Below are 12,455 nucleotides of genomic sequence, written 5' to 3'. Positions count from 1 at the left end.
GGAATGTCAGTCAATCTCAGCATTCCCTGAGATGCACACTCCATGGCCCATGAGGCTCAGAAATGCACTGTGAACTGTCCCCACACTGGCCTGTGACAACAGAAGTGATCTGGGTAGTCAGGGTCCTTTGCAAAGCAAGAAGTCAGTGTTCTCATTCCATTTACCTACCTGCACGCTCCCTCCCAAAAGAAGTTAAAACAAGCTTAAAGCTGTCTCTTTGCAAGCAGCTCCCACATCCTCCAGCTCTGCATTGCCCTGAGCGAGTGCAAGAACATGAGGTTGGTGGAAAAGGCAGACCAAGGATACAAGAGAACAAGGAGGCATCAGCAGCAGAAAAGTCAGGTCAGGGCTGGGTCCACACAGAAGGCTCCGTTAACTTTTTTAACTTTTTATTTTGAAGTGATTAGAGATTCACAGGAAGTTGTCAAAATAATACAGAGAGGTCCCCTGTATACTTCACCCAGTTTCCCCCAGTGGTAATACCTTTATGGTTAACATAATATCTGAGTAACCCATGATTATATAGTTAATATTAATATAATTGTAGCACAAAATCAAAATCAGGAAATTGACCTTGGTATAATCTATGGACTTTATTCAGATCCCACCAGGTGTACATGTACCCATTTGTGTGTGTGTAGTTCTCTCTCTGCCATTTTATCCATGGGTGGATTCGTGACCAACACCATCAGTACAGAACTACTCCGTCACCACAGAGATCTCCCTCGTGCCACCCTTGAGAGTCACGCTGTCCCTCTTCCACCCCATCCCTCACACCTGGCAACCGCTAATCTGTTCTCCATCGCTATAATTTTGTCATTTCTAAAATGTTATATAAATGGAATCATGCAACATATGACCTTTTGAAATTGGCTTTTTTCACTTGCACAATGCCGTTGAGATCCATCCAAGTTGTTGTTGTGTATATCCACAGCTCATCCCTTTCTATTGCTGAGTAGTTTTCCATGTTATGGGTGCACAATAGTCCCCCCATGTCCACAGGGGATACCTTCCAAGAATCCCAATGGATGCCTGCAACTGCAAATGGTCCGGTACCCTATATATACTGTTTTTTCCTATACATACACACCTATGATAAAGTTTAATTTATAAATTAGGCATAGTAGAGATTAACAATAACTAATAATAAAATAGAACAATTATAATAACATATTGTTATAAAATTATGTGAATATGATGTCTCTCTCTCTCTCTCTCAAAATATCTTATCGTACTGTACTCACCCTTCTTTTTGTGATCTGTTGATCTGATAACCAAGTCGAAGAGACTAACAGGTGGGGAGCGTAGACAGCGTGGATACTCTGGACAAAGGGATGATTCATGCCCCGGATGGGATGGAGCAGGATAGTATGGTTCAAGATTTCATCACAGTACTCAGAACGGCTTGCAATTTAAAACTTATAAATCGTTTATTTCTGGAATTTTCCATTTAATATTTTCAGACCACAGTTGAGTGTGTGTAACTTAAACCGTAGAAATGGAAACCACGAAGAGGGCTGGACTACCATACCACAGTCTGTTTCGCCCACTGAAGGACATCTGGGTTGTTTTTATTTTGGGCTATTACAGATAAAGCTCCTTCTTGTTCATGTACAGGCTTTTTGTGTGACTATAAATTTTCATTTCTCTGGAATAAATGCTCAGGAGTGCAATTGCTGGATTATATGGTAAATGTACGTTTAGTTTTTCAAGAAACTTCGAAAGCATTTTCCAGAGTGGCTGTACCACTTTACATTCTTACCAGCAATGTATGAGAGATCCAGTTTCTCTGCAGCCTTGCTAGCATTTCGTATTGTCACTATTTTTTATTTTAGCTCTAACAGATGAGTAGCGATAGGTTACCATGGTCTTAATTTGCATTTCCTATGGCTAATGATGTTGACCTTTCTTGTGTGCTTATTTGCCCTCTGGTATATCTGCTTTGGTGAAATGTCTATTCACGTATTTTGTCCATTTTTTAATTAAACTGTTTTTTAACCGTTGAGCTTTAAGAGCTCTTTGTACATTCTAGATGCAAGTCCTATGTCGGATATGTAGTTTGTAAATATTTTCTCCCAGCCTGCAGTTTTCTCTTCTCTTAACAGAGTTTATGGCACAGCAAATTTTAAAGTTCAATTTAATTTTTTTTTATATTTTGGATTGCGTTTTTGGTGGTGAAGATTTTCTTCTAAAAGTTTTAATAGCTTTACATTTTACATTTAAGTCTGTGATCCATTTTGAATAAATTTTTGTATAATGTATGAGGTTTAGGTTGAGAGTTTGGGGTACTTATTTACTGGTTTTGTTTGTTTGGTCTATGAATGTCCAACTGCTACAGCACCATTTGTTGAAAGGACTGTCCTTCCTCCACTGAGTTGCTTTCACACCTCTGTCAAAGACCAGTTGGCCATATTTGCGTGGATCCATTTCTGGGTTCTCTACTCTGTTCCATTGATTTATGTGTCTCTTCCTCCACTGATACCACACTTGATTACTGTAGCTTTATACATCTTAAAATCAGGTAAAATGATTCCTCTCACTTTATTTTTCTTTTTAAAAAAATTATTTTAGCTATTCTATTCCCATTGCCTTTCCATAGAAATTTGAAAATAAGCAGCCCTTGAATCTCACATGTTTCTTCTGCAGGCACAGGGTCCATGCTATGGGACTCTTCCTCAGCCATTACCGCAGAAGACACATGGCCGTCAGAGCTGGAGATAAGGGGTCATAAATGGCCCCAAGTCCTGTCTATCCATGTGCCCATATCCCTGCCTTTCTCCAAGTTACTGTGTCACATCTGGAACTTAGCTCACTCAGGGAAGGGACAGCAAGCAAAAGAATGTATTCTCACTGGCCTGACGTGTTCTGAGCCCTCTCATCTGGACTTCACAGGCCCCACAAAGGTACCAGTCGCAGGTCTAAGGAACTTGGCCGTAGGTTATGCTCATCTCAGGCAGCCTCCTCCAGGGGTCTTGGGCTCTGGCTACAGGAGCTACCAGCTAGAGCTATTTGGGGGAGGAGAGGCACCTGCCTTCTCTCCCTTACAGAGATGACAACTTCCTGGAGCTTCTTGAAGTCTGTTGCTCCCCTAGAAGGCTTTACCTCCACCCTACGACAACCTCCATAATAAAATGTTAAGAAAATTAGAACATGAGGTCCACTAGGTGAGGCCGGGACTTACTGTTTTACTCACCACTGGGTCCTCAGTGACTATGACAGCCTTGCACTTATTAAGTTCTCTACAAATATTTGTTGAATAAAATAATTATGTATAAAATACCAATGGTTACTAAAACCACAAGGGACATGAATGAATCTATCCTAGGAGGCTTTCAGATCCCTGAATCTCATTTTCTCTCCAGTCCTCGGAGATGGGGATATGGCAGGGATTCAGACTCTTAGTCCAGTACTCTTCATACACAAACTTTCCTTCAAAGACCCTAAAAAAAGGGCCACGCTGGAGGAGCAGTAAACTGCTGGAGGGAGGGAGGCCCCATGCACACGTGAGCACTCAAGCACACTTGTGCACACCCCTTTTAAAACTGATCTTTGTAAAGCTGGTATAGTGACTTGCCAGGCTGGGTCGTCGAGGTGGCTGGGAGCACCAGAAAGCAGCAGCAACATGCACGGAGAACACAAAAGAGCTGCCTCTCATGGGCTTGGAGCTGGTTACGCATGGTTCTGTTTCAGCAGGCACAGAATCAGAGCGAGTGCTTCTTCCCAGGAAAAGGCAACATGAGCAAAAGCCAACACCATCAAGGTCGTCAGCTGCCCACCTCCATCCAAATCCAGCCCAGGCTGGTAGGTGATCAGACCTTTGCCATCCGAAGGAAATGTTGAGAGATCAACTACTGATCCAGCGCCTCTCCCCACCATGGATGCCAAGGAAAGAGAAAAAAATGTAGCTGGGAACAGGCTGGAGTCATGTGAGCTGGAGTGACGTTCCACGTGTGGAATGACCCTTGACAGCCAGCCCAGCACATCTTGGCCAGGCTCTGGTCTATGGAGCACCCCTCTTTCAGGTGTGCTAACACCTCATGAGGGAGGAGGCAGGGGGCCGACATGGTCCCCTTTGTCTGAGATGCATGCTGTCCATCACCCCTGCCCTAAGTTTGTCCCTCTGGGCTGCTTGATCCGTCACTTGAGCAACAAAGTCTCCAAGTTGGCACCAACCTGTAGACCTGGCTCCATGAAAGAGTCTAAAATTAGAGACATAGACAGGGACCTTGGAGAAATAGATGTGACTCACTCTTTACTTGGAGCACATCTGTGGAATAGCCAGCAGGAGATTTTTAAAATAAGTCTCTGCAAATTAAAGATGGGTTGGATTTTGGAAGTTCTGCCCTTCTCTATGACTGGCTTGACAAATACAGAAGCCCATGCAGGAAATTTAAGCGGAGTTCATTAATGTTTTTATTTTTCTCTCACTTTCCTTAAACAACCAACTCCCAGATCTCTTACAAGGAAAATGCAAAGGGCAGAAAACTGTTGATGACTCTAAACTTTCACTTGCCATTTATCACAGCATCACCCCAGGGCTCTGGGACTCTGGGCACTCAGAAGACAAAGGCTCCCAGCGAACTGCCAGAAACCATTTCCCAAGTGCTGTCTGTATTCTCTCATTAACTCCTTCTTCACCATCCCCCACTGCACCCTCCCAGAGGCTAAGAACTTCCCTCCTTGAACCTCACAAGCAATGAAGGCCGGGCCCAGCCCCTGACTTTGTGTTCAGTTATCCTGGGAGCTCCTCAAATCACCTGCGGTAATTAGCATCAAGACCTCCAAAAGAGGCAAGTCGGGAAAACCCACAGGCCTTGGTGCAGTCAGGTGAAGCTGCCCAGGACAAGTTCCTGACCTCTAAATACATTTTGTTTCCTAGCTACTTTCCTTCAGACCACTTCAAGGAAAACCAAAACGTAACCTATATCTCTACTTCTGCAGCCTTCAACTGTTTTAGCCGCAGATTTTCAGGGCTACAGGGACTGTGTGGGGCCCGCTTCCTCTGCTCAGATATTCCTCTGCAGCAGGCACAAAACACGTGGGATCATAATAAAACACATGTGAATGCACGTGTGCACCACCCCTGCACACATACCCTCACATCTCTCTTCAAGGGCCAGGACCAGAGGAGGAGGAGGGGAGGGGGCGGCCAGGATGGGATTGTCCCAGATCAATGGATATTTGAAACTCAAACACATGGCCCAGGACCCACACCGCATGTGTTAATTACCACACATGTGCCCATAAAGGAGTCCGTTAAACACAAGGGGCCCAAAGAACAGAGTGAGGAGAGGACATTCCAAGGGATTAAGTAAATAGTCTGAAGTTCTGACCTCCCGCCCCTCCTGGAACATGTGCATCTGGGTAAGATAACAGCCTCCTCCTCCCTCCCCCACCTCTGTCCTCGGGCCCCACACCTGCGGACCCAGGAACCGCAGCAACCCGGGCCTCCCGCCCGGGCCAGGCGGCTGTGACCTGCTACCGCCTGGCCTCCCTCCCTCCTGCCTCCCTCCCACTATCTCTCTGGGCCTCCTCCCCCAGCCTCCTTCGCTCTGCCTTTCTCCTTCTCTCCTTCAGAGACCAATTCCTGGCTGGCAATCAGACTCTCTGTGGTCGCACAATACGTCTTTTCATTCCTTCCAGGCAAAGAGAACCGATCCTCCCAGCCCTGTCAGTGGAGCATATTCAAAAAGGCAAGAGGATAGGGAAAGAAAAGGCCGAGTCCGGTCCTTGCCCAGCTGCCCACCCCCCTCACACCCCAGACCTCTGGCCTCACCTCCTTTCTGGACATACTCCTCCCCCTACACGAGGATCCAGGCCCAGCATCTCTTTGCAGCAGGCAGGGAGATAGATGCTTTCTAGGAGAACCCACGTGCGGGCACGAGCTCAGACAAGGGGCCTTTGTGTCTTCCCACCTGCTGCCCTCCAGAGCACATTCCATTCTTAAGTGGCAGCTGAAAGAGGAACCTTGGCGGGTCGACACAGGATATTACAAATGCCCTCTCACACCCTGTCCCCATTCAAACCTCGGCTTCCTGGACAGGTGTGGCTTCAGGTGGCCCTTCCTACAGGTGGCCCAAACCTGCTCTTCACTGCACTGCCCACAGCAGACAAAGAGGAGAGGATCCAGGGCCTAACAGGAGCCTCCAAAGCAGAGGGAAAGAGGGGCCAATGGGTAGAATTCAAGACTCCAGGGGAGAGTGAGTCCCAGCATTCCCCACTGGGGCCCTGTCCTGACCTATGCAGCAAAGAGGAAGCCTCTGAAGAACCATCTGGGAGGAAGAAACCAGCTGGCGCAGGGGAGCAAAGAGCTGGGAACTGACAGCCACTCAGACCTCCAAGATGAGGCATCAGATTCCACCCCTCCTTTCCTGAATCACCCTTGGAGGAATCACGCTCTGGCCACTGACCCTAGAGCTAAAAAGGAGCAAAGCCTGCTCACTGCTGTTTATTGTAAACTGACATCCCCAGCCCCTCTGCCTTCTTCCTGCTGGACCAATGAGAGCCCCGGATGTCCACGGGTCTGTCTCACATTGTTGTCCACAGGGTGCAAAGCAACACCAACCTGGCAGCATTTCTCTGTCCAGTTTAAGAACCGAAATCCCACGGATGGCCTTTCTTGGTGTGTATGCCTTATTCAGCATCATATACTCAGCTGCCCTTGGCGGGTGGGGGAGGAGGAGTGGAAATCTGGGTGGCCAGTTTCACAGGATTGCCAGTTTTTCTTTCCTACCCCCAGGACCTCATACTCAGGAACAAAGGTGATGTTCCTGAAGATTTCAGCTGCAACAAGCAAAACTGAAGGCAACTTCCTTTCCCAGCCCTGTAAAGAAGCACCATTCAGCATTGATTTCAGGTCTTTGCAGACCCCTCTCCTCATTTTCCCACTTGGGAGGGAACCAGCAACACTCATGGCTGTCCCCCTCTGCCCTGGGAAGAACCTGAAAAGGTACTTGCTCCCTCCTTATCACCCACTTACTCATTTTTGCCCAGGGGAAGAGGAGCAGCCCATTCGGCCCACTGGTCCATGTTTTCTGGTGGGTGGTGGCATCACCATGTTCCACTTCCCCGTCTTCTTGGAGCACCTGCATCTTGGGGCAGCAGGTTCTCCAGATTCTTATTTCCTGCATTCAGAGCAGGTGTCTTTGCCTCTTCCTCCCATCCCCATGGAGTAAGCACCCAGGGCAGGGTCCAGGGCCTTGCCTTGGTCACCCTGCAACTACGTGTGTAGGATAAGCCTGTGACCTTCACAATGACCCTCAGCAGGCCCAGCTCTCCACAGGGACTCTGATGAGCATGTAGTTTCCAAGGCCTTACTGATGCAGGTGGGAAGCCTCAAATTCAGCCTGAGATGGGAGTTCTGGAACCCTTGCACGTGGTGTGGGATGCATAGCTGCTTCCACGCAGCCACCAGCTCTCTGTGTGCATGCTGTCCTGGAGGCCAGAAGCAGTGAATCTTTGGCCTCAAACTGTCTTCCACACAGAAAATCATGAGCAGCCTGCTCCAGAGACCCACTGCTCATATTGACTTGCCCACTAAACAGCGCTCAGACAAATGTTAGCTACATAATTTGTAGAGCCCAGTGTAAAACAAAAATGCACGATCTTTTGTTCAAAAAGCAGGAGAAAAGTACCCTTACAGGCATTAAAATATAAAGCTTTATCCTCTTTTGCATCATCTATCTCTCTTCACTTGTCATGCTGTTTTTTAATTTGCTATTTAGTGTTGTCCTAGGTAAAGAAAAATTAAAATTTTAAGAGTCCTATGGAAGCCACATAGCGCGCATCACAAAAGGTATATACTAATGGGTGACAAGGTTCAGCATTGGACACTCACATTACACAAATCTCCTGTGTTCATGCACATCTTCGTTGTACCATTGGACTCAAGGACATAGTTATTCAGAATTTCAGGATAACAGCTACACAGATCGTATGCCCAGCATGGACTCAGCGAAGACAATCTGGATGTGCAGGAACAGTGATGAAGGAGAATCCGTGGGGTAAAACCAGCTCCAACAGGTTTACAAAACAAAAGAGCCAGGGGCAGATGTGAGCCCCTCTACCTTCCTCATCCTCTTTGGTTTAATTCTGGCTACACTGGTCGTCGATTGGCAGAGCTGCCCGGGGAACCAAGATTCTCAGGGCTCACTTTCTAAAGGTCCCTGCCAGCTCTGGGCTCCAGACTCACCCACTTTCCTTGGAAATTCTGGGAGCGTGGTCTCCGTCACTGCATGAGCCTTACTTACCTCTGGTGCTTCTGGGAGGAAACACAGAATAAGGATGGAGAAGACTTGCTGGGAGCACTTGGAGCTTTCACCCCAGCCAGGCTCCGTCTATCTTTTCTAAGAACGCCTGCTCAGACTGGCTCGAGAAGCAAACATTTAGATAAAGCATAAAACTCCACTCACCTTTCCTTCCTGAGTTACCCTGGCTCAAGGGCTTGTCGGTGACTGAACCTTGGGTGAGAAGGGAGACAAAAACATAGCCATTCAGGACGCGTGGCGGTTGGTTTCTTTCAAAGAGTTGGCAGAGCCTGATGTTATAAGCATATGGTCATGTATTTGTGCATTGTATACACATCTAGGGATATTATATACAAAGGTAGTACCTATACACATGTCGAGTGTGGTTTGTTTAACCTCAATGTCACTGATAACCTCATGCAGAGATGAACTATGATTTCCAGGTTCCCCAGCAGCAGTCTTAACCAGATTTTTACAAAATTCCACATTCATGTAACTCCCCTGTGGAACATTCCAATATCTGTCCCTCACCTTCGCACCCCATCTCCCTGACTTCTCATCAGCTCCATGTTCTGAGCCACATCAAGTCAGCAGGGCCAAGTGAAAAGAGCCCCGTTCCCCACCCTCCCCCGCACCCCGTACTGCAAACGCAATGATTGACATCCCTTGCTTGGTTAAGACAGGAAATCAGCAATTTTCCATCTGCATTAAGTAGAAAATTGTTGGCCCAATTGTACTGAATGGGCCCAAATAGTCTGAGGCATGGAAACAATTTTCTAGGCACAGCCTGTTCCTCAAGGAGGGGGCAGCATGTGTGTCTGGCCAAACATTTGCAGATCCTGGGATGGCATGTGCACCCCATCCTCTAGTCCTGGCCCTGTGGCACCTGTCCTCTCCAGGAAGCCCAGCCCCCACATGCAGGCTATAGCCAGCTCACTCGTGAAAGGGCAACTATGGAGTCCCACCAACAAAAGAAAAAGAAAGAATCTATATTTCCCTAATCTATATCACACTCCTTCTCCATATACCACTTTTGTGAGAATTCAATTACATTACCTTGCATGGCTTCTTTCTAGTGCATTTGTTTGCTTTAAATGAGACTTTCCAGGTCATTTGCAAGGAGGGCTAATTCCTGCCCCTCCCCACCCCAACCCCAATTAAGGTTTCCAGTTTCCATGTAAACCACAAATAAAGTAAACTTCCCTTTTTGGCCTGCAAATTTTGGTTTCCTGATGTAGTTTCTTACTGCCCTTTCCACTTACTTTTCTCTTTATATAGCAGGGCAAGTAGAAATGAACAAATTTTGTAAAAATAAATTAATTAATTAAAAAGGGGGAAAGTTACAATAGCAAGACCACTGGACTTTAGAATTTCCCATAGGTTTTAGCATAATGTTTTACACTTTGTTTACACTTAAAATGAAAAATAAGTAATTCAATAAAACCCCATACACATAGAGAAATATGAATCAGCTGATGGGTGAGCTAGGCTTTTTTGAAAGAAGGCTGAGCCACCTAGCGAATTAAGGAAGCAATTTAGAGTCCCTTTCTGTCTGAGTGGAGGTGGGCAGTGTGGGGCTGTATAAATCCATAATCCACAATCCCATGAAAGTGATCTAAGAGCAAAATTTCTCTATGCCTATAAAGTCAGGAATAGAAAAGACTTAACTTTTGCTATAGACTAACCCAATGGATCACTATAAAGCAGTGGTTTCCTAACTCGTCTAATCACCAGAACCACCTGAGAAGCTTCATAAAAATAAGGACCTCAAGTCTCACTCCAGATCTACCGGATCAGAACATACAAGGGGGAGCCTCGACATCTGGGTTCTTTTTAATTTCCCATGCACTGCCGATGACCAACCAGATGTAAGGGCCTGCTATGGAAGTGTTCCATTACTCTACATTACATTCTTCCAGGGTGGTAAATATGTGGCAAACAAGCCGCCACTCTCCTCTCCTACACCCATGACAGACATCACTAAATGATCACCACAGCCTTTGATGTGGGACTCCCAAGCAGTCTCAAAATCCATCTCAATAAAGTCCTTCAAGAGCCACTAGCAATCAGAATCAGCACACAGGTTAATAAGTTATATGCCATCTTAGCTCTGGGGATCACAGCCAATGCTTAGGAAAAGAGCACTGGACCAGAAACCTAAACTCAAAATCAATAAATACATGCACACAGGCATATGAAGATCTCCGTATTAGAGCAGAATCCTCCCTGACCTGGAAAAGGGCTCATAACCACCACCAACCTTTCAAAGGTTCCCCCACAAGATACAGGAGACCAACCAAGGGGTCCCTCTCCAACCCTTTTCATCCTTCCCGCCCCTCCCTACGGTACCTGAACATACAGGAGTTTTATTCTGCACAGAAGAGCCACTGATGGGCTTCCCATCTGGGGTGACACACCAGCAGTACCCCGTGTAAGTATGGCACTGCACCTGTTCAGGGAAGTGGGAAGGGAAGAAAACTGTAAGTCTTGGGTCACAACATCAGGAATCATCTCCCACGCCTTTGAAAGCATCCCCCATACAGTGAAAGAGCACCTTCCACCTCTCACCCCCACGCCTGTCTGCAGAGTGTCTCTTACAGGTGGACCAGTCAGTCAACAGCACTGATCATGCGTTTGCTGTGTGACTCCCATGCACAGCCACAGCCGCTTATCTGCTTCTTTCTTATGACTTTTCACACTTAATATCTGATATCACACTGAGATGTGACCACAGTGTTTTTCCGGAGATGGTTCTCACCAATTTCTGTACATTTTCCCCCCAAGCTCTGGTATACACTCCCATCCAATTGTGAAAATTTCTGATCAGTGAATTAATTTGGCAAATTCAAGTTGGAATGTCACTGTTGTCGGTTGATATGATACTTCTTTAACAAGTAGAGACAAGTAGTAAGCTTTCCTTCCTTGTCTAACTTTTTCCAGCATCCATTCATAGATCAGCCTGACCACTGATCACATAGTTTTCCTGAGACAAGGGCACACATGGTGGGGTGAAGGCAAGAGCGAAGTTAAGTCAAGTCTAGAAGCCCTGCCACCTTCCCCAAGCCTCCATGGCCAGGTCCGCCTGCCTGGGAATGGTAAAGGGAAAAGAGGCTTTTTGCATCTTTCAGGGTAACTCTTCTTCCTCTTCCAATGCTGTAACCCTACCCGCCTCCTCCCACGCCACCCCACTATCCTCTTCCCACCTGCTTTCGATGGAGTTTCTGAACACATGCAAGGCACACTTCCCTGCTTAAAATCCCTTGGTGATTCACCCTTGGACTCTGGGTAAAGGGTAAACTCATGTGCACAGTGCCCCTGGTCCGCCGTGATCTCTTCCTGTTCTGCAGCCTCATTTTAACCCACATCTTCACACACCCCCTCCACTCTGGCCACAGTGAACCCTGCAATGCTTCCAAATACACCCTAGTTTCTCATGATTCTGAACCTTTGCTCCAACTACTCCATTTGTCCAGAATACCACTCCCCTGCCCATCCCCAGCCCATGCCTAACCCCTCTATATTCCCACCTTCCTTCCTGATATACCTTCTCCTCAAGGTAGTCCCAGCCTCCCCTGCCTCCCTGCACTCTTTCCTCCAATCCTCTGCTCATCCTGGGTTCCCCAGATTCACAGCCCTTCCTACAGTGAGTTCTGGCTGTCAATTTGTCTGGTCCTTCTCCCCCCTCGAGACTGTGACCTCAAGGACTGCATACTAGTTATCTCCACATTCCCAGCATCTAGAGTAATGCCTGTCACTTATTGTGGGTGATTGATGGGCTGAATAAAGGCATGAATTATCATATTTCCTCAATTCGTGGTCTCCATCAATTCTAAAAATGCAACATCAATTTAAACAGCCCCACTATATTAAATGTAGATCCCAATTACAAGATGTGTGCCAATTGCAAAGATATTAAAGTGTGAAAAAATGTGCCTCTTGGAATCTAGGATGAATTGGAATTGAGGCTAGACAGCAATAGCATACAAATTGAGTGGTGAGGTATAGAAGGGAACAGAGTGAAAAGAGATCTGACAGCCCAGGTGAAATCCAAGAGTTATCACTAATGCAGAAATGCTACAGAAAGACTTCTGCTCTTGTGTGGGTACCAAACACCATAATTTTCCCCAAGACAAGTTGTTTCATATGGACCTACCAACAGAAATCAGGCTAAGACCAGATGGAGAGCCCTCGTTCCTACCAGTGAGGTGG

General features: G+C 46.6%; 1 protein-coding gene across 3 annotated transcripts in view; it reads right to left on the bottom strand.

Moving 5' to 3' along the window:
• Positions 1–12,455, bottom strand: part of SMOC1 (SPARC related modular calcium binding 1) — a 142,956-nt gene that overhangs the window by 43,842 nt on the left and 86,659 nt on the right. For all 3 annotated transcript variants that reach the window (XM_069488398.1, XM_069488383.1, XM_069488389.1), the window contains exons 4-5: positions 10,596–10,695; positions 8,412–8,459 (exon numbers count right to left, since the gene is read on the bottom strand). In XM_069488398.1, coding sequence (XP_069344499.1) covers positions 8,412–8,459; positions 10,596–10,695 — 148 coding nt within the window. The remainder of the gene's footprint in view (positions 1–8,411; positions 8,460–10,595; positions 10,696–12,455) is intronic.

Source organism: Eulemur rufifrons, chromosome 2, assembly GCF_041146395.1.
Source record: "Eulemur rufifrons isolate Redbay chromosome 2, OSU_ERuf_1, whole genome shotgun sequence".
Lineage (NCBI taxonomy): Eukaryota > Metazoa > Chordata > Mammalia > Primates > Lemuridae > Eulemur > Eulemur rufifrons.
This window is presented reverse-complemented; position numbering and strand designations above follow the sequence as displayed.